The sequence below is a fragment of the Argiope bruennichi genome, chromosome 6 (assembly GCF_947563725.1).
Source record: "Argiope bruennichi chromosome 6, qqArgBrue1.1, whole genome shotgun sequence".
NCBI classification, from domain to species: Eukaryota; Metazoa; Arthropoda; class Arachnida; order Araneae; family Araneidae; genus Argiope; species Argiope bruennichi.
Window position 1 is genome coordinate 122,657,378 of NC_079156.1, and position 24,243 is coordinate 122,681,620.

The following is a 24,243-nucleotide window of genomic DNA, read 5'->3' on the forward strand; positions in this document are numbered from 1 at the left end:
TCTAGTTAAATATAAAATTCCCAGGATTAAAAAGAAACTATTCCTTCTAAATAAGGCTACAATTGAAAAAAAACTGTTTACAGTCATTTATTTTCTTTCCCATGGAAAACGCAATCTAATACATACATAAATGACTTGGTTTAAGTGTACTTCTGGTAAATCGTAAAAATTGAAAAAAAAATAATAATAATTCCAGACATTTTAAGATTAAAAAAAAATCAAAAATCTTAATCTCGTTACGATATGAGTAATACACTAATAAAAATCAGAGGATTGCTGGATTAAGAAATAAATGTAAAGAGCAAATTACTGGAAATTCACGTACAAAAATGCATATTAATTGATCTCCGATCGTGGTGACGAATTTTACAACAAAACTGAAGAATATACAAGGATTAAAGCAATATTTTTTAACAAGATCTGAGATACGCAAAACCTTCTAGAAAATTCCATACCCTGTAAGAATCCTATAAAAAGCCAGAGCTTTCACAAGGTGTAGAATTCTGTCCTTTGAAGTGCCGATCTCAATGAGTCATCTAATTGTTTGTTTTGAGCTGTTTTCTGTTTGGCGCTATGTGGTCTATTGAGTAGTACATGTAGAAGCACAAGGGTTTCTATATCTTTTGTCTACGCTTTCTTTGGGTTTTTACTAGTTGATCTATTGCTTTTCATGGGATAAAGCATTGTTATCTCTTATTGAATTTGTTTGGTTTCTTAATAACAGAATTCATAATGAGCTTTAAATTGCATTCTGTGGTAAGATTCTAAGAGAAGAAAATAGAAATATTATCAATATCTGATTATCCTGAACGGCTATTGTAAAAATGTCAGTTATCGTTAGTATTGTTTAAATACTTGTATTTAAAAATGTGCCAGATTTTTTAAAAGTTTTTAATTAAAGTATTTTATAACTGAAAATTTCATTTTTCAAAGTTGTTTAAAACAATAACCATTCATCAGAAAAGTGTGAAACTTAGTAGATGGTTAAAAAAAGTGCAAAAACATTCATAGAATAATAATAAAAAAAATATTCCAAACATGGACACTAGATGTAATATAACTATTAAAACTAGTTTGACAATTTTTGACATGTTTACAGTTAACTATTACAGAATCTGGTCATAAACATTAATCCAGGCTTGAAAATTTAAAACTGCATCCTTTTATATTTGAAAATGAACTCATTTTTTGCGTCTGCAGAAGTGAATTTTTGCCTCTTACAGAATGAACAGATAATTATTCTGTACATTCTTGTGCTTCAAATATCATGACCATTTTTGAAATCCTTTAGCGATTTTGGAAGTAGTCAAAAATAATTGAAATCCCAATTTTCCATAGAGTAACTAATTCATAAATATTATGATGCATATACTTTATTAATAAGATCAATCTCAACAAATCAAGACCATTATGGAAGGCAAATAGACTGATAACACGTTTTTCTCAAATATCTGTAGATTTTATTACAGTCACTGCATCGTAATGAAAGAAAATTACTTGTGAACTTGCAGCTGTACTTTGCCCTCTAGTAAGGAAAACAAGAACTTTTTTTTTTCTATTTGTGAATTCTTTTTCAATACATTTATTCGGTGATCTGAAAAATTCCAGTTTTCTGTTCAATAATTAAGAATGTAGGCAATTTTGGATAGTTGAAATATTGTTACAGACTAATGTACATTATATTAAAATTATATGAAATTGTCGGAATAACAATAGATTAAAATTATTATGAAACTTCCTCAAGCCTCTAATAATACACAATGATAAAGCTGATGATAGTACTTTAAACTAAAATTCAATAGTACTAAACTCCTTGGATAATGCAAAGATGAGTTTTTTTATTGTATTGCATTATGATCAGTATAAAATAGTTATATGGATGTTTATAAATAGAATAGTTATATAGATGTTTATAAATCTAAAGGATTTAAGAGGTCTCTGTTCTGTTCTCTTGCATTTCATTATGAAAAAAAAAATTATGAAGAAGTAAATACAAAATAAAGTTGATTAATTTGAAGTCAACAGTTTCAGAATAAAGATTAGATTTAACGAAAAATTCGAATTTTATAAAAAAGATAAGTGAATAAAGAATAAAATAATCCAAAATAGTCAGAAAAAAAGAATATTTTAAACAAAGTTTAACAAGTTAAATAACAAGGATTTATTTCAATAAATTGTTCATAATTAATAAAATAAGTAATTAATTTGAATAAATAAGTAATAATTAGGTAATATTAATACTTTACACATTTTATATTACAAAAAAAGCCGAAAAATTCCAAACGCTCTAATTAAAATACAGTTTTTATTACTTAATCAAATTATTTAAACAACAATTTTTTTAAGAAACGTTTTCGTATATTCCCTCATAAAAGTGCTAATTCTTCTCTTTCCATCAAAATTGGATGTCTAAGGCTAGCCCGTGAAATCCATGAAGTGCTCAACTTTTTATTTTCAGAGTCCTACTCATTTATCTAAGTTATTGTGGATTTTAGTTAATGGATTTGCTTCCATTTGAATGTACAGATTGATAGAAGACCTATCATATAGATAGACCTATCCAAAGATTTCATTCAAATTTTGAAACGAATCTGCATTTTAGATGTCAAAACTGTTTACTTACCAAATTTCATCCATCTTGCTTTTCACTTTTTGTAATTATCATGTCTGCTTTCACTCAGACAAAGATAGGATTCCGCTCAAAATTTGATATATATCTAAAATTTTGATGTAAAGGCCACATGTCAAATTTCATCCATTTAATTCAAAATCTTGCTTTTAGTTATCGTAGACATAGAAATTATTTAAATTCTGAGAATTAATTTTCTTTACTATTGAAATAATTCTTTTTGATATACTTCATATACAAGAAACTAAAAACTTCAAGACTGTCTGAAAAGAACGATGTCGATATGCATATAAAAATAGAAGTAAATAATTTACAAAAAATATCAGATTTTTTTTTAATCTTTTTTTTTTTTTATGCATGAAAGTGCTTATTTTTTTTTAAAAAAATGGTGCTTTAAGTGTTTCAAAATAAGTCCTTTACATAGCAACAAAATGCCACTTTTTTTTCCCACTCCTTTCTAAAAAAAAATCCCCACTTTTGCCTAATTAGTTAAACGGCTACGCCCAAAGTATAATTCGACACTTTTTAAGACAGTTTTTTCATAGTTTGAAAAGGCGATAATAAGGAGATTTTTAATTAATTTTCTTATACATGGAATCAATCAATGTCATCTTATAAATATCGAAAAACTTAAGAAGGTGAAAAAAAATGTAAACCTATAAAAATTGTGTCCGTTTTATTTCGTGTTAACAACTCAGCCATTAGCTTTTTTTTTTTTAAGTATTAAAGTTAAAAATGATCTTTCTTTTAATCTGTTGTCTCTAGTAACATTCTTTATTTTATTTTGCTAAAAAGCTTTACATATTAAGAAATGAAATTGTGATTAAAAGTTTGTTTTGCGTCTTTATAATCGGAGTTCATACAAAACTACTGCTGTTATTGAAGTCAAGTTTATCATTTAATTGTTTTCCGTGTGATTTCATATCTTCATGAAATAATAACGTGCTGAAAATTAATCAGTTTCATATGACTGACATAAAAACTGACATAACTGACATGAACGTGAGTTAAAAAGAGTTTTCCAAAACAAAAGTCAAGTACTTCCATTCAAAATAACTATCCAAATAAGGAGTAATTAAATTGCAAAAACAATAAACAAAAGATAAGAAATTAATGCATATCACTTTTCCTTAGCTTCGTTAATCCGTGGTTTAAGGTTAGTTTCATTACAATAATGAAACAATCTGATTCGGAGCAACGCAAAGGCTATTTCCGAACGGATCGCACGAATTTGTAGCGAGGCCAATTGGCAAGATTTTTCTCTTTTGCAAATTCTTGCTAAATCCTGTGAGCTCCCTTATCAGAATTAATACGCATGAAGTCTCCTCACGAGATTTAATATCTGATGGAATCGGGTTTCAGATCAAGAACTCTCTGGTTCAGAAACCGAAACTACACCAACAGGCTACCATGGTTCGGGATTTTCTTCCAAAATTCAATTAAAAACTAATTTAAGCAGCGAAGATTGAATTTAATCTGAAATGTAGGAAATAAACATTTGACATGAAAAGGAGAATAAAAATATTTCCCGTTTTTTTTAGCCTTTTTCAGGTGAAATTAAAAAATTCAAAGATTCTTAAGATGCTTTTTTGTTGCTTATTATTATATATAATACTTTATCTCTATTAATCTTTACTTATAATAAAACAGAAAGTATGTGTATGTGGCCTCTAATTATTGATTTTCAACAGGGCCTCCGATATTATCTATAACTACCATATTTGTTGAAACATGAAGGGAGAATATGTGTATTTTGGAATTATTTCCGTTTGGATATTCTGATTAGAATTTTAATTAATTAAATATTTAACGAGATTTTGATATTATTTTGAGATAACTTCCTAAAATTTTACTGCACAAAATATTATATTTACATCGATTTAAAATTTTAACAAGTTTCTTTTTAATTATATCAATAAAGCTTAACTAATTAAATTAATTGATATTATTAATTAAATTTTAATAAATTAAATATTTAACGAGATTTGCCATTATTTTGTGATAGCTTCCAAAAACACTATTGCACAAAAATAATTTTTACAATGTTTTAAAATTCGAAATGTCTCTTTTTAATTACATCAATTAAATTTAATTAATTAAAATTAATTGATATAATGAAATATTTAAAAAGATTTCGAGATTATTCCAAGAATTATATCGAAATAATTAACTTCCCAAAATTTTATTTCAAAATATTTTTGCATCGTATTTTGTACATCTTATTAAAATTCAATAAATTTTCTCTTTAATTATATCTATTTATTTGTTGTTTATTTTTTTTACAAAATTTTCATAATTTTTTTTAATTTGCATAATTTTAATTTGCTTTCATTGTTAAATGAAACTAAAACGTTTCATCAAACACTGAATCAGACGATTTTTTTTTTCTGTTATTGAAACCTAAAGAAAAAATATGTTTATTATCAATGTAGTTATATAAAGAATAAGAATGTGAAATTATTCTTCATGCAAACTTACAGTAAGAATAAGAATGTGAAGTTATTCTTCATGCAAACTTACAGTAAGAATAAGAATGTGAAGTTATTCTTCATGCAAACTTACAGTAAGAATAAGAATATGAAGTTATTCTTCATGCAAACTTACAGTAAGAATAAGAATGTGAAGTTATTCTTCATGCAAACTTACAGTAAGAATAAGAATGTGAAGTTATTCTTCATGCAAACTTACAGTAAGAATAAGAATGTGAAGTTATTCTTCATGTAAACTTACAGTAAGAATAAGAATGTGAAGTTATTCTTCATGCAAACTTACAGTAAGAATAAGAATGTGAAGTTATTCTTCATGTAAACTTACAGTAAGAATAAGAATGTGAAGTTATTCTTCATGCAAACTTACAGTAAGAATAAGAATGTGAAGTTATTCTTCATGCAAACTTACAGTAAGAATAAGAATGTGAAGTTATTCTTCATGCAAACTTACAGTAAGAATAAGAATGTGAAGTTATTCTTCATGCAAACTTACAGTAAGAATAAGAATGTGAAGTTATTCTTCATGCAAACTTACAGTAAGAATAAGAATGTGAAGTTATTCTTCATGTAAACTTACAGTAAGAATAAGAATATGAAGTTATTCTTCATGCAAACTTACAGTAAGAATAAGAATGTGAAGTTATTCTTCATGCAAACTTACAGTAAGAATAAGAATATGAAAAAGGTATATGTTTATTTAGAAGAGAAATTACCAGAGAGCAACGTTTTTAATGATACTATGATGTCACGAGATTTTTCTACATTAGGAAATCCCATTTACATATTAATAGAATAACAGAAAGCCTCTTAAAATAAGATCTTAAATTTCTTTCATACTTGGATGCTTTAAAAAAAATTGTGAGAAGCATAAATATAAATTTATGCAATAAGCGATTTAATTAGAAACAAACTATAGTAAAATTTCCGGTGAAACAGCTGCTAGCCATATAAGCGGCTAAAATTCAATAGCTACGAATGCCATCTACAAAGGAATGGGCTAAAACTTATTAAAAGTTTCACCACTATTTTGAGCGAGAAGTTCGAAATTCCGAACGCCCTGAGCTCCTCAAAAATCTTTCAAACAAACCGATAGAAACTGAAGGAACTAAATATGACATTTACTTTTATGAAGCCTTCCGATACTCTAAAGGAGCAAGCAGCATGAAAAGTTTAGGCCATTAAAATTACTGCATCTCGCAAAATGCACATTCAAGAAGAATCTGACTCTGATAAAATTCCGGAAAATTGATACCCCTGCCTAGCAGGATTATTGAAAAGACTACTATCCGCTGCAAGAGAGCAAACATTTCATCCTGGAGCAGTCATTTTTACTTTTATACTAGCAGAGTATTTCAAAGAAAACCATTCCAAGAAAATTTCTCATAAGTCTCTGCTCATAAAATCATGGATTTTATCTCTTTCCCAAATCAAAAGGAATAAAAGGCGCCCTTTCATGTGTATACATTTTATCAGTAAAATCTTTTCCTTGCGAAGATCGAATCCGAAGGAAGATTTTTTTTTATTTTCCGGAAAAAGGAATAACATTTATTTATTTACAGCCTTCCTATCAAAAGGCATGGAACTTTAGAGACCAGGGAATAAAGGTTGAATGATTCCCAAAAGGTATAGAGTAAAAGAGAAAGGAGGAAAATGATCCAAAGTATATGAACTTATTGATTTCAATTCAAATTTGTAACCAATTCAGTTCTATTTGTTGTACATATAGTGGTAAAGGAAATAAAACAATTCTCATAACAATATTCAAATCACTGCATGGGATGATGAAGCACACGGCCAAAAGTGACGAATTAGTTTAGATTCGTTATATGATTTGGAACACCTTTGAAAACCAGTGCTATCTAATAATAATATAATTAAAAAAATTAATTAAATAATAAATATGTTATTTAGTTGAAAAAGTGAGACTTTCATATTGCTTTCATTACTTATTTAATTAATGCAGTAATTGTTTCTTTAAAATTTCTAAACCAAAATTTTTAATATTTTTCAATAATTAAATCAACCATAAAACAAATAATTTAATTTAAATAAATAAATCAACCATATTGCTTTCATTAATTATTTAATTAAAGCAATAATTGTTTCTTAAAATTTTTTTAACTAAAATCTCTTTTTATTTTGGTACAAATATAATATATTATTAATATAATCTTAAATTTATTAAATTTTTACAAATTGCTTTAAAGTAATTTGAAAAAGAGGCGAAATTGGTGGCGATGCGAATTAATGCATCATCTTTGTAGTATTAGCAACATTTAGCTGAATAATAAATATTTATAAAATAAAAATGATAAAAATAAAAAATAAATAAATAATAACAATATAAAAAATAAATATTTTATTTAGCTGAAAAAATGAGCCTCAGCCAAATAAATAAATTAACTGTATTGATTACATTAATTATCTTAAAAGATTTTGAATAATTTATTCATTTTTATATGAAAGCGCAAGTTATTAAACAGCCAATAAAGAATTCTATATCAACGTTATAACAAATTAAAACTAAATTTTTTATTTTGTTGAAAAAGTGAATCTTATTCAAATAAATAAATCAAACATATTGATGCCCTTAACTATATTAAAATATTTACTGAACAATTAGCTCATTTTTATTTAAATGCATCAGCTGTTCTATAGCCAGTAAGGAATTCTTTATCAACAACATTATAACAAACAAAAATTATAACTTTTATTTCAACTGTCAACAATGATTTCAAGATACCAATTTTTCCCGAATAAAAATCTAACTTTCACTCTTTAGGACAAAATGGCTCCGATTATCTAAGCTGACATTTAAATTATCACTAGGAAACTTCAGTTAATTATATAACTTCATTCAAAATGACACTTCTTAGGAGGAAAATTCTATCGACATTCTTGCAAGACTGTCGACCTTTGACATTCATTATATTTACTCTCTCTCTCTCTCTCTCTCTCACTCTCTCTCTCTGAACTTAAATGAAAATATTTTTCAAAGAACAGCATTAACAAAACTTGAGAATTAGCTTTGAGAACAGCCTTTCATTTTGTACCACAGTTCTCTGATGGATTTTGACGTTTATCTTAGCTAATCATAACAGTTTATTGCAGAGAAATAAATATGCCGAGGTTATTACTGGGAAAAGCAAACGATATTTTGAATGAAAGATACATTATTTTAACCGAGAAAATATCGTCTGAATTTTTCATGAAACCTTTACAGAAAAGGAAGTTAAATTTAATGAATACTGATGCCATCTCCGAAATTTTATACTTTCGGTACGACATCAAAGAGAGCAATGAAATAAAAATAAAATGATAAACTTTGCTGTGTGTTGTCTTTTTAAAGAAAGGATGCAAAATAAATGTCGATACATTTCTTGAAAAGCAGTGATTTAATGAGAAATTGAAACTAATTACTGTGTAGGTTTACCTTTTATGTCTTTATTTGTCTTCCGCTTATTAAAAAGTAACAAAAAAATATTGGCATCAAAGAATTGAATATAATTCTTGTGTTTCATTCAAAAGCTAAATTCGTTTACTTTATCATGTTACAGATTGTTGTTTACAATAACAAGTCAGACATAGTCTACGCTATGTCGGTTGCTATAGAAACAAGATTTGAAATATTTACGCAGAACTCAATACGCAGCGAGGCTTTTTATTCGTCGCAAATATATAAAAGGTTTTGATTTCTTTAAATTTTATGATAGTAGGAGGTAGACTTCATGATCACGCACGTTTTTTGCTGTGCAAGTTGTTTGTATTTAATTTTAAAACATTCAGATAGTCATTACCACATTTACTCAGACATGATAGTGAAAATTTTGATCACTTTATTGGTCAAAAAAAGAGCTGTATAGAATTCAAGATAGAAATTAATATATGAGTGGTAGTGGGTGGACTGATCTTAGAGGCCTTCAAGAAAAATAACGATAGCATGTGTTGCTATTGGTGATAGGCGAGGATCGAACTCGCAACCTTTGGGTTCGCAGCCACGTAACATGACAACAAGACAAAAGAAATTACTCATGTCTCGTAGCTGTTATCTGGCTTATAAATCGTCACCACATTACTCCCCCTCCAGTGCGTCGAAGGTGAGACGAACGATACTTTGTCCTGTTTTTGCTGTTTTTAGTGTGATATTTTGGCTGTTGCATCTTATCCATTTTTTTTGTGGCTGATTTTTTATCAGCTATATTTATTTACGGGCTGATTTTTTTATCAGCTTCATTTTTTCTTATTGGCTGATTATTTTTCAGCTTCATTTTTTCTTATTGGCTGATTATTTTTCAGCTTCATTTTTTTTATTGGCTGATTATTTATCAGTTTCATTTTTATTTATTGGCTAATTTTTTATCAGCTTATTTTTTATTTTTATTTATTTCTGGTAGAGGGCGCCACAACAGTTGTATGAAGTTTGCGTATTTTCGTCATCGGGTCACCAATGTTGCTTTTGGAGATAGGCGAGGATCGAATTCGCAACCTTATGGTTCGTAGCCGCGTAACATGACCACAAGACAAAAGAAATTTCTCATGTCTCGTATATGTTATCTGGCTTATAAAGCGTCACACATGCATGAAAGGTATCAAATTCTTCAACTTTCATGATAGCAAACGAATACGCAAATTTGCAAAAGTTCCTGTCTTATGCAGGTTATTTGCGTTGTATTTAATATGAGACAAAGTAACGCTGACATAATAAAAAGGACTTCGAAGCAAATAATTAGTATTTCAAGTTAAAGTTAGCTTTTATATATTGGTGAGTGATGGTTGCCTTTTTGGAGGACTTTCAAGGAAAATTGGGTCACATTTGTGTAGATAATCAATGCATAGGCCAATAGAACCCACTAACATAACCAAATACTCAATATCCCTGGCATTGTTATCACATAATGCAATGTTTTAGTGCCTCGTACATGCAGAGCTTTTAATTAAAATGATTGACTTACGTCTTCCCTGCTCTGTGGCGGGGGAGTTGGTTCCATCCATTGCTTGATGTTTTCCTCCAGGTACTGCTGTGCCTGCTGTACCACCGGAACCGGTATACCGGTACCTCCACTGCCCGTCGCACTTGTCGAAGTGCTCGCAGATGACGTCGGAGGACCCACACGGTTCGGCCGTGACATCCTGTAAACGAGAAAAGAGAATTTTCAGTATACATTTCCCACAAATTATTTAGATACATAATTTATTTACCTTTAATATATTCATTGTATAATACATAGACTTGGAAAGTGAATCAAGAATAAGTACAATATTAAAGATGCTTAAAGATACTGAGTTATAAGAAAGTGTGAATTCTTCCTATCTAATATTATGTATATAATTGCGGGGGGGGGGGGTGATACTTTCCATTCTAAAACCCACATCATACTATGGGGAGAAAGCTTGATCATAACACATTCAGTATATATCAAACCCATATATACTACTGTATTTAAAAAGAAAAGCATTTCTTGCGTAGAATTCTTCGATCAAGAATGGAGAATCAAATTTAAAGCCACATCCTGTGTAATTCTTTGCTTGCATATTTAACCGGCATGGTAATAAAAGTTAAGAAATTATTCAGATGTAATTGTTGTCTTCTATTGCTCACAATATGGAATGTTGAAGTTTAAAATGGAATAAGTCCATGAGTTAGTTTAAAGTGCATTCATTTTTCGAGTTAGTTTTAATATATAATAATTGGATTTATTATAAAACTTAGTAATTTTCTTCGTATAATCAAAATAATAAATCATTAACAAAAAAAAAATGTACGCAAAAATGGCAGTGTCCTCTCGTACATTCTTTCATATACTAAACTAATGATTCGGGATTTTATCTCATAGCGTAGCAAAGAAACTTGTGTACAGATTTTGGCGCCTTTCCATCATTGAGTCGAAAATTTGTTGTACAGTTTAGGTTAAAATATAAAGTAAGAAGTTTCATTCATCTAACCCGTTGGATTTTCGAGTTATCGCTTTCATATACATGCTTGTATATGAAAGCCTGTATAGAGACCAACAGGCAGTGCACCTTTGACGGATTGCGGCCAAAATTTGAAGCAGATTTACAATTTAGCGAATTTGCCACGTGAATATAGCAGGTGAAGAAAAGATATCGCTTTCACACCAGCATAAATACATATTGACAGGCGATCACTATTTGAAAGATTGGACATAAATTTGATACAAATCTACAATATCGGAAGTTTGGTTATGTGCCTAAGTGAATATGAGCAGATGAACAAAAGTTATCACCTTCACACACAAGCATGAATACAGATTGATAGGAGATCAACATTTGGAGGTTTGGGACCAAAGTTTGATACAGATCCACAATATTGCGCGTTTTGGTTACGAACATGAAAAACATATGAATAGATGAACTAAAGTTATCGCCTTCACACACAAGAAAAATGCAAATTGACAGGTAATTTTTGATGGATTGGGGCCAAAATTTGACACAGATCTACAATATAGAGAGTTTAGGTTATGCACCCACGTGGAGAAGAGCATATGAACTAAAGTTAATCATATTTAAGTTAAAGATTGGGACCTAAAATTGATACATATCTATAATATAGAGAGTTTCGGTTATACGCCCACGTGGAGAAGAGCAGATGAACTAAAGTTAATCGCCTTCACTTGAAAGATTGGAACCTAAATTTGATACAGATCTACAATACAAAGAGTTTAAGTTATGCACCCACGTGGAAAAGAGCCTATGAACTAAAGTTAATCATATTTAAGTTAAAGATTGGGACCTAAAATTGATACAGATCTATAATATAGAGAGTTTCGGTTATGCGCCCACGTGGAGAAGAGCAGATGAACTAAAGTTAATCGCCTTCACTTGAAAGATTGGAACCTAAATTTGATACAGATCTACAATACAAAGAGTTTAGGTTATGCACCCACGTGGAGAAGAGCATATGAACTAAATTTAATCGTATTTAAGTTAAAGATTGGGACCTAAAATTGATACATATCTATAATATAGAGAGTTTCGGTTATGCGCCTACGTGGAGAAGAGCAGATTAACTAAAGTTAATCGCCTTCACGTTAGAGATTGGGACCTAAAATTTATACAGATCTATAATATAGAGAGTTTATGTTATGCGCCCACGTGGAGAAGAGCAGATGAACTAAAGTTAATTGCCTTCACGTGAAAGATTGGAACCTAAATTTGATACAGAATTACAATACAAAGAGTTTAGGTTATGCGCCCACGTGGATAAGAGCAGATGAACAATCTTCTTGCTCATGGATTCCTTACAAAATTTAATAAATATAGGCTACTTTTAAATAAACCTCACAAACCAAATTTCTTCTTCTAATTCGATGAATTTTCGAATAATAGTCTTAAAAAAATCAACAAATTCGGCAGATTGAAATCTGAATCTTGAAGATTCGTCAATAAATTCAAGTCTAATTTTTTTAACGATTGCTACACGTTTCCTTGCTTAGGAGAAAGCAAGAAAAAGAAGATATAATAATTTAACCAGAAGCAGATTATGACAAACGAAACGCTGCAAATAACTGGGTATTATCCTCTTAAGCCCTTCAGTTTGAACAACTTCATTAAAGACACATCTCTATAGAATGCGCCCCGAATATTTCATTATCACCGAAGACTAAGAACTTTTTAATTAATAGGTCAAGCTGGATGGAAATAAGCACTGCATAAATCATTTTACGTTACTAATTTATCACTTAAATGAATTCTATCCAGTCTGGAATTCGTGATTAATGGTGGACACATTGTTAATGATATGCTTTAAATTCGCTATTTTTAGAATACATTAAGTGAAATATTGGGGAAAGCTGGATACTTCGAGGGCCAAACGTATTTTTCGGATTAGTTATATAAGTGTATTTTTAAACACTACTAGAAATTCTATAATTAATTTAACTTTGAAAAAAAAACTCCACGGAAATATTTTTAAATGAAATTAATGCGGTTGTTAATTCGCTGTATTATCTAGAAAAATGGTATCTTTAAAAGCATGGATCATTTTTAAAAATGGCGATCGAAAGGGTCATTATTCATTTCGATCAATTTAATATGCTCAAGAATACGGAGAAATTTATTCACTTTTTATTGGCATTTTTCTGCAAACATTATAAAGTTCTTATGAAGATATAATGAATTATATTAAGCTATATTGAAAAATAAACGAAGATTATCATCTGATTTTGAAAATAATTTGGAATAATTGTGACAGATTTGCTTACATATATATTGTTCCATTGACTTTTGCTTACAAGATATTAAAGGGTTACAAAAATAAAGCTTTTTTTTATATTTTATTTTTTAACGGTTTTTCATTCACAAAGAATTTTAAAGATTTTTTCACAAGATTTTTTTTATTGATTTTGAAAGGAAAATTATAAAAGAAAAAAGGCAGTTAATGAAAAATTTTAAAAAATCCAATTATATATTTTTTACCACAAAATTTTAAGAGGTGCATCTGCTATCGTAGTAAGCCAATTCTTGGAAAAAATTATACCATAAATCTGTTTATTTATTTTTAACAAAAATCGTAACAAATATCGATTAAATTGTATTTAATTATGCAAAATTTCTTTATTTTAATTATATTAACATATTTTCTACAGAAAGTTAAATTTGATTAACGGAATTTGCTGTCAGCAAATGAGTTAATGACATAACCACTGAGTTCTACAAAGGTTTAATCTATTTTAGTAACCAGCTGTGGTGGTTTCCCCAAAACTGTCTAGCATACTCTCTAATAAATATGAATTTGTGTTTTAGACGCGCTTTTTCCCACTCGAATAAAACCAATATTTGACAAAAAAAAGATGAATGGTTACCAATAGCTAGCAACAAGTCTACATGTGCCAACCGCTCATTAATAAGAATTTACTAGCAACAGGTCTACATGTGCCATCCACTCATTAATAAGAATTTACTAGCAACAGGTCTGCATGTGCCAACCGCTCATTAATACGAATTTATCAGCAACAGGTCTACATGTGCCAATCGCTCATTAATAAGAATTTACTAGCAACAGGTCTACATGTGCCAATCTCTCATTAATAAGAATTTACTAGCAACAGGTCTACATGTGCCAATCGCTCATTAATAAGAATTTACTAGCAACAGGTCTACATGTGCCAATCGCTCATTAATAAGAATTTACTTCTGTAAATATCTATGATGCTATGCTCACTAGAAGTAGATGTATGCCAAATCGTTGTAAATCTTCATGCCCCAGGATCCCGTAAAATGATCTTGGAGAACACAAAAGTAATACATTTTTTTTTAAATTAATCAGTGTCCCTTTCTCACATAGTCACTCTAAAATCATACGACATTAAACAGATTATATATTTACAAGAGCAACATTTCACACATGTTTAGCGATAGTTTATTTTAATTATAACAATTTAATTCAAATTTTTTCACAAATTATTATTTTTAGGCAATTTGGGCAAACTGAATATGAATCTTGAATTGTTATAATTTTTGTCGTTGTTATTGATTATGTATCTTGTTTCGAACTTATGGGTTTGGAATTGTTTTGAATAAGGTCAGAAATGAAAGTCGCCAATTCTTCCTTCGCTAACATCCATTACACAAACGTAGGATATTTTGATTATTGACAAATCTAAAATATATTATTTCTTTGCGGTTGGATCTGTGGTTAATCGGAAACTGAAACTCATGGTCATGTTTTTCCAAAATTTTGCCAAAAAACCAAAAATATGTTAAGTTCATACTTAGGTTCCGAGCTCTGAAATCCATTTTCGAAACTTAAAAGCAACGGCAATTATAATCATCAATGGATTGTCTAGGTTTAGCGGACTAAGTCATATCATTGACTCTCCGACCTGCCTGATGGCACACGGATAAAGAAAGCTGAATGACCGGACCACCGCAACAGCAACATTGGCGGGAAATGTGGTTGAGTCCTAAGGGCCATCACTGGCCATGATACAACCCTTCCCGAAGAAAGTACGTCCCGTCACCGATGGGAGGAGCCAAATCCCCCACCTATTTGTGTACCCTCCAGGGAGGCGAGAACCAACCACCATACCGGAAGCATCTCATCCTCTTTACAAGGTACCCCCCCCTGAGAGTCTGGTTAGCGGACTAAGTACTACCTACTGAAACCAACAAAAGCGATTTGATTTTCAAATACTATCAACCGCATGTCAGGGACTGATGCCAAATAACTCGCCAAGGATTGCAAGATAAATTCAGTAAAAATGCTAAATTGTCGCCAAAAAATAATATTTCGTAACTATTGTACACCAAGACCATCTAAGGCATTTTTTGGACATAATAAGTTTATTACAGAGCATGCGAGAAAGTTTTAGGGAGACCATTCTCACTTGTTTCTGTAAAAATTATTTATAAAATGAATTCTTTGGACCGTTGTTCATCATTTGTGCATCCTTTGCCATGTGGATGGTGGTACATGGTATAAAAAATTTATTTGCACATTAAAATACAATACCACAACTTGCATACTCAGTTCTTTAACTGCTTTCACACATTTTCACTTAGAAAGACAATGTTCACAAATAAATAATAATTAAAAGAAAAGACAGCGTTTCTTTTTAAGTGATCTGAGAAATTTCTGAACTAAATAACGAACTTTTAAGCAATTTCAATACTTTCTATTGTGTATACGTCGAAAACGAGAAAGAAACACCAGAAATAGAACAAATTCCTTAAAATCCCCTCACTATTCCTCGACACCTTTACAAAATTATCAATAAATTCTTCGTCTAAGAATAAAATACACCTCAAAATCTCTTAAGCCACGAATGCTTCTGTGCTGTCAATAAACAAACACACAAAGAACGTGTAACTATGCTCATATCTTTCATTTCCCGAAATGTTTCTTGTTTCACAACATGTGTGAGTGAGGTTACCAGCAATAAAATGTAAAGGCCTTTCATATAAATATTAAATTCCGTCTCGAGATGTAACCTGACAACTGCTTATGTTTTCTCCGCAACAAGCGGCGGAACTGTCAATATTGTTGTTTTGTTACAATTGGCGGAGAGGCAATCGCGTGTCATAAATATGTTATGGGTGTCTTACTGGATTTAGGAGCTTGTCCTCGGATTGAAAACTGGGACGGAGTAAGTCTTTCAAATTTTGTTGGGTTACTCGTGTTTGTCACTTGTCTTGGTTTGTCAGTTCGCCTTGTAATTTATTATTTTCAAGAAATTTTTATTAAAAATATGTTTTAACATATGTCTAAACATAAACACTCTGTAAGTTTGTTTATCTTATTGATAAAATAAACGATGGGCTTACTGGAAAGAAGAGCATTTATGCAACATAGTGAAAACATCTGTGCTTTAAAGGAAAAGAGTGTGTGTGTGTGTGTGTGTGTGTGTGTGTGTGTGTGTGTGTGTGTGTGTGTGTGTGTGTGTGTGTGTGTGTGTGTGTGTGTGTGTGTGTGTGTGCGTGTGTGTGCGCGCGTGTGTGTATTTGTGTGTGCATGTGTTATGTCAGTAGAGAGTATGAGTGAATATGTATTTGAGAGTCGTTGACAGTGTATGTGTGAATGAGCAGGTGTGCTACCGTGTATATGTGTGTGTAAGCGAGTATGCATGTGTATGAGTAGCCAGTGCGTGTATGTGTGTGTGTATGCGTAAGAGTGAGTATATTTATTTTTGTTTGCATATGTGTGTGAGTAGCGAGATGTGTGTAAAATGTATATGTGTGAAAGATTGAGAGTATGTGTTTGTGAATGAATATGCGTGAGTGAGGAGTGCTTGCGCGTTTGTCAGAGTCAGTGTATTTGTTTGTGTGTGCATGTGTGTATGAGTGAATATGTGTGTGAGAGTGATGGAGAATGTGTATATTTGCTTGTGTGTGCATGTGTTTGTGAGTAGAAAGACAGTGTGTGAGTGAACGCGTGTGTGAGAGTGATTGAAAGTGCTATGTATGTGTGAGTATGCGTGTGGTGCGCGTGTGTGTAAAAGTAAGCGTATTTCTTTGTGTGAGCAGCTTAGGTATGTATGCGATGAATGAATATGTGTGGGAGAGTGATTGAGAATTTGTGTGGGAGTGAATATGTGTGCCTGAGTACGTATGTGTAAGAGAGTAAGCGTGTGTATAAGTGAGTATATGTGAGAGTGTGTGTGTTACTTCGCAACAATAAATTAATAACATAGCAACACATGTCCAGACTTCGAGAAGCATGTATTGAAATCTAACTTTCTTGTCACACTGGATGCTCATATATATGAGCAGATAGGATAACAATGAAGTATAATGTAATGACGGCTCCTCCAATATATTAACAAAGCTACAGTACCCTCTGCAACTATTTAAAAAGTCTGCAGTTCCGCTTTCAATTTTATTTCGTTGCTTCGCTACATTGAAAATTGGATTATCAACAAAAAAGAAGATAGCTCTATAAACGAAGATAACAGACAGATCATAAATGAACAATTAGAAGATATCAGACGAAGCTGCAATCGAATAGCAGAGGAAAACATTCAAATTAACTCATTGCGCATCAATGATAGACACATCAGAAAGTGACGCCTTCTCTTTTTGTATTTAACAAAGATATGTCTGGAATTTTAGTAAGGCTCTAATTTGGCACTCAGCCAACCGGTGCTGTTCTCCTTTTCACCTAAGACACAACTCCTTCGCCATCTTGATTCGTTTGCAAGTGCAGTTACTTTTCCGATAATTTTTGGGTCCAGTTTCCTGTTGTTGTGACGAAACATGTCCCGCTGTCGGCGATTACATAAAATGCTATTCAAATAATTATAACTAAGCATTTTGGATTTCTTTGAAATAAAATTGCGCTTATAAATTTATATTTCAGTTGCATTTGCTTAAGAAATACTTTTTATAACATTGCACATTTCTGAGTTAATGAGTCGCCACTGTTACAAATTCAAGTCAGAAATCGCCTTCACTTTATTTTTTAACGTTGTTTAAGCAAAGTTATGAGCAATGTAAAGATTTAGTTTCATGACATGATCTCCAGTCATTCTGGTGATTTTAGTCCAGAAATCCACAAGTTTTTGTATTCTCTGGGAGAAGAAGATTTTTGATTGGAACAGAATTGATGAATTTTATCTTGCACGTAGCTTTTCGTAGGCAAATGTATAACAACATGTATGAACAATACACTTCGAAGGCAGACTCTTCGATTTAATTAACCGTCAAATATCATATGAGAAAATCCACTTATTCACATATCTAGCAGCACTCTTCAGCACGCTAGCTTAGTCTAGCCATACTTAACATAATCACATTAATTCACATATATCAATCATATTTGAATGAATTACGACAGCTATTTTGAACTCTATAATTTTGAATAACAGCCAGATGATGATGCCGACAATTGCACTAGCACCTACTGTCCAAACAGCCAGATGATGAGGCCGACATTTGCACTAGCACTTCCTCTCCAAACTTCCTCACCAAATCAACGGAAAAATGACTGGCCCATGATTCTAGATTTAGCCTGCATCAGGCTTGCATACACGATGGATCTTTCATAAAATCAGTTTTCGAAACGCTAGCCCTGAGGCCAAGATCTTATCTCTAAGCCAGAGAGGCCCTGGCCTTTCATGAGTTATGTATTCAACATTATATCTTGATGGTCTATTTTGTCTTGTTAAAAATTATGGCCTTGACTACACTTAATCAATGCGAAAAGCAACTCCGCAACCATGGCCACACTTCTTTTCACTATATTACAAAATGGACCCATGCATGCCTAGCATTCCATTTCTCATTATATCTACTTTTTTTATTTTTTTTTATTTCAGTAATGTATGTAATTTATCTATATATTTCCAAATAGTAAATTTAAAAGCGGTCGTATAAAACAAAAGCTACTTCAAGATACTGAGCTCTAATCTTTTAAATTCAAAAGCAGTCTTCATACACACACACATAAAAAAAGCAGTTTCGTTTGACTGAATGCAGATATAATAAGGCAAGCACAATTTCAAGTAATAGTTTATATAGCTTTCACTATATAAATAGCTCTTACAAGGTTCAAGTTACAATTTCGGATATTTGATTTTATAAATGAAATTGTATCAAATATAATTTTACGACACCTTGAAAAATGAATATAGTACATAAATGAATACAGCACCTTTCAAGATATTTTAAGCTTGGATCTTTTAAATACAAAAGTAAGTTGCTATAAAGGAACAATATGATTCAATTGAACAAAATGTAGCGATAAAAAGTGCTCATTAGTTCATATATCTACGAATAAATAGATTTTACTATTACACTGACATTTTCATATATTTGGTTCATTGAAGAATTTTTGGTAAGTCTCATTTTACTGAATCTCATAAAAATACATGAAATTATGCAAAAATGCTTCCTTAATACAGCTTTTTTTTTTTTCTCCTTTCTGATACCGATTTTTCATTTCCTTATTACTGATTCACAAAGCATCTCCCATATGTACATTATGTATATCAGCATTCCAGACCAGTATCTAAAATTTTTTTTAAATCATATTTCACTTAAAAACTTCATTACGCGTGGCTTATTTACAGCACATAAAGGCTGAAAAACAAATTAGAACGAAAAAAACAGTTTAAAAAAAGGGGTGGCTCAACTTCCAACTGCAGCGATCCTCGGGATGCATTAACAACACCCCCCCCCCCGAACCGCAATAGAGCAGCGAAAAATGACACTCCATTAAAGCATTTTAAAACCCGGCTAACATCGAAAGCTCTTCGATTCCATCTCACAGAAGGAAATGAATGAAAATCTATAACCCGATACATTCCGTGGGGGAATTTACTACCCGACGCCTTCTTTCGAGAGAGCCCCCCCCTCCTTCCCTTCACCCCCTCCCCCATCCATTGGGCTAATACCAGAAGCGCAATTTCTTTAAAATACTCAAGACTCGTTCGATTCGACATCACACTGCCTTCACCTGCCACATTAAAATAACCTTTACCCGGCCCTTCTTCACTTCTCTCGAACCCCCCTTTTCACTACAACACACCGTAACGGGAATCAGGTCTCGCATTTCAAGGTGGCAACGTAGTGCAGAGAGCGCGGGAAATCCCCCTCCCCTATTTCCGTGAAAATCAATACAAAGAACACAGAAGGGACAGACAAAACGCTGCACGTGAGAGGAATGTTCTTAAGAAAACCAAGCGCGCCAAACTTAGTCCAATTCGCCATCTTGATTTTCACAGCACGGAACCGTAATAAAGTGACGGTGGGTGGGGTGTATTGAATATCCATCCCCCCAATTCCATATCGTTTTTATCTTTATTTGATAAGAAAGACAAAAGAAAATTGGAAACTAATAGAATCAATATTCTAATAGAAGAGGACTTTTTTGCTCTATTGTAGAATTTTTTTTATAATAAATAATTTTAAAACTTTATTTTTCTCAACACTGTTTATTTAAAATAAGACTTTTTTTAAATACTTAACCACCTCTATTATATATAGTAGTTATATAAAACTATAAACCACTTCCGTTTTCTTAACAGCGGGTAGCAGCAGTTTTAAAAACCTAGTTTAAATATTGAATTGTTGCATGAAAAAATTAAGCGTATTTATAAAAATATATGTAAAGGGTAAAAGATCTATATCCTTGTGTAGATATTCACATTTTGATGAATGACATGCGTATTACTTGGATTTCAATTAAAATATTTTTTAAAAGAAACATAGATTTCATTTTCTATAGTATCCCAATTACTGCCCTGACGTTTTCACTAATTTTTCACCTAAAAATACTGCTCACTTATTGACATTTGAATAGCTTAGGTATGTTCCCATCTTCTTTGGGCAATTAATGACCACAAAAAAAAAACCCTAAGGCCTAATTTTGCCACACATTTTAAGTCTATGGACAATGCTAATTGTTTGAATAAAGCAACCATCTGAAGCTAAAAGTTGTTAATGTGATATGAAATAGTAATACATTCTAATAAAGAATACTGTGTGCCTATTAAATCTGCATCGAAAATAGTGATTAAAATTATTTACTAAATGAATTGATTAATAAAATTTATGACTTATAAGTCATATTTCGAAGGCATTCTAATTGACAGAACAAGAGTTATGTAATATAATTCGGTATCTATGAATGCTTTTAAAGCAATTTATTCATAGTCTTTACAGAAAGTATCACTCGAATCATTAAAAAAGTATTTCTGTAAGGTGTGTGAATATGTGCCCCTGTAAAACGGGGTTGTGCAAGCGAATGTGCGAGTTTCATCTTTATATGAGCTAGAAGTCAGACTTCTGCCTTTGGGTGCTCAGGTCTTTACCCTCAGAAGCTACTGCAACCCCTTTCCGTGGTAACGCGGACACGACATCATCATCATTAAAAAAGTAACTCAACAACAACAACAAAAATTCTCACATTCTACGCATTTTAATTTGCAAACACATTTCATCAAAATTAGGCATACCATTAGGCAATGTCTCTGTATTACTCAAATATTCAGTTAATTTCAATAAACTTGAAACGATATGTAGGTCTGTAACACATCTTTGGGATTGATTAAAAATTCAACTCTAAAATCATCTATCATTTCGAGTCGCCAATAGCAATCTTAAATATTAAAATATATTAATCGGTAAAGTAATCAGGACGAAACGGTATTGAAACAAAATGATAAAAACATGCTGCATAATCATACAAATGAAGTTGAGAAAAAAATGAATTTTGATGGTACGTTGGTATAATGAACATTTAATGACCCCAAACACATACATCAATTAACATCAAAAGAGAGCGTTGCAATGAGGTAACTGTAGAAAGTACATTTATAAAGAATCTAAAAAGCATTTGATGAAATTAAAATTATCATCGACTTAAATTTAAATATATCAGGCTATAAGCCTTTAAAGGCAAAATGGAGAAGGGTTGGTTCAAGAATGCTGAAAAAAAGAAAGAGAAGTTACTCAAGTGAAAATGAGAGTTTAAGTGCTAAAAACTTCTGTGGTAAATCCAAAGACAAAGAATTATCTTCAATAAAGAAAAAAGCGTCTTAGTAGTTATTAGATGACGTTAGAAATTATGCTTATGAAAGGATCAAAGAAAGATGTAATGAGGAAACAGAAGTTATCCACAATTAGAATCCGAGTCCAATTAAGGAAAAAAAATGAAGATTTCGAGTTCGCTTGCATTATCTCACATGTATTTCTATTATACAATCATTTACAAATTCTGTAAAAGATTTAGAAAATATCTATTGTTACATTAGCAATAGGTACTAGAATAAATAGATAGAGCTTATGTCTAGCTATGTACTAAAGCATATAGCTAGACCCCATTTTAGCCCCTATGTCTAGCTATAGAGTGCTATAACAATCGATAAAATGTTTTGAAAATAATCATGCAGTTTACAGGTTCAATTCTTCTGGTTAATTTACGTTTGTGCCAAATTCCGGTTTGTAAGCATAAAAATCAGATAAATAACTCTTGTTTGAATGTTATTTTATTTACAAATAATAATAATAATAATAGTTAGAAATATTTAAAGATTTTTTTTGTTGATTTTCGTTCGTTTTTATTATTATTATTCAGATTTGGCATGTCTTGTGTACTAAAATCACACTGGCAATTATTGAAAGCTGTGCATGCAATCAAACGAAAGAGGTTAGAATGCAAATTTTTGACCGCTACACAATGGCTGGGTTAACGCTTGGTTTGGCATTTCAGGCCACACAAATTCCTCTCCCCCCCCCCTTCAATGGATCCACATGCGCGCGGGTTCTCATTAAGGATTCATTCAGTCCATAAATAACTTTGCACAAGGAACAAGCGGAGGAAGGTTTTGTTATCTTTAATGATAATTAAAACCACTCTCGGGTGACCCTGCTTTTCGGCTTCTTCTTTATTGATTAGGCAAAAGGCGCTCTTCTGCAGCATTTAATTCTGCACGGACCGGGATTTGTCGATTCTGGTGTTCAATACACCCCCACTCCATCAGCAGGCGGCCATTGTTTGGGTCTTTTGACGTACCAGCTTATTTGGGTACGAATTAAATCGGAAAATATCTTCTCCTCAGGAGATACTACAGTATCACTACTAATAAGGCACTACAAAGATATCGATTATCGATATGTTTGATTCAAGAGCATGTGTTTCTTGATGCGCAGGTTGGAAGAATGCCATTTGTCTTCGAACAGTTATCCGTTGTCGTTTTTAACAAGTGTTGCCACTAGTTTAGTTCTGACATAGATAAATCTAGAATTTCTACCATGTTTAATTAATAACAAATCTCTTTTTCTCTCCAGAAAATTGCCTATAAGCATTTTATCTTTCCTCCAAACAAATGTTTGTTGTTTGTTTGAATCTAATGCTTGTTGGCTAAAGTATTATCTTAAATTGTAAATTCTTTTACCACACCTTACAGGGAAGGCATTTTGGAATAGAGTTACATAATTCGATAATAACTTCTTCAGTAATAGATACTCAACAAACTAAATTTCAAGGTTGTAAGTAGATATGCCTGGACAGCGCAGACACAAATATATTAACTGCCTAAAAACATGTCAAGAATTCTGCTCATTTTCAAATAGCTGCTGCTCATTTTCTCTTGAATGCAAACATATAAATTGACAAAAAACATGTCAGAAGAATTCTGCTCATCTTCAAATGGCTGCTGCGTGTTTTCTGTTAAATGCTTGACCACAAATCTATAGTTTTGTACCTCTATACAATTTCTTCTAGAACTTCTTTAAAGTTTTATTATCATTCTTTCTGAAAATGCGGTGGTAGAATTCCATTGAGTTTCGAAAAGAAGCTCTTTGGAATGCATTTCCTTCCACCTTTAGTTCTGTTTTCCTATTAATCAACAAATTTTCAGCGTTTAATTATTAACATATTTTGAACATATTTGAAAGATTTCTACATACGGAACAACTTATTCTCTATCCAAACCCTTTGCCTCTTAGCTCTGGCTTGATTCATCTTACAAATAATGCATTCGTTATTTTATTATTACTATTTATTTCGTTGCCTAGAAACATAACGAAAGAATGCTATGCGTCTTCATATTGAAGGCTTTTGATTTTTAATCAAAAATGTCGTCTGTCAATTCTTATTTATTTATTCTGGGACTGATTAATTAAGAGAATTCTATGCCCATGATGTTAATAAAAATACCTCATTCA

At 31.4% G+C, this 24,243-nt stretch overlaps 1 protein-coding gene across 2 annotated transcripts in view; it reads right to left on the minus strand.

The window, feature by feature from the left end:
• Positions 1–24,243, minus strand: part of LOC129971538 (uncharacterized) — a 330,900-nt gene that overhangs the window by 102,005 nt on the left and 204,652 nt on the right. For both annotated transcript variants that reach the window (XM_056085406.1, XM_056085407.1), the window contains one exon: positions 10,071–10,248. In XM_056085406.1, the coding sequence (XP_055941381.1) occupies positions 10,071–10,248 (178 nt within the window). The remainder of the gene's footprint in view (positions 1–10,070; positions 10,249–24,243) is intronic.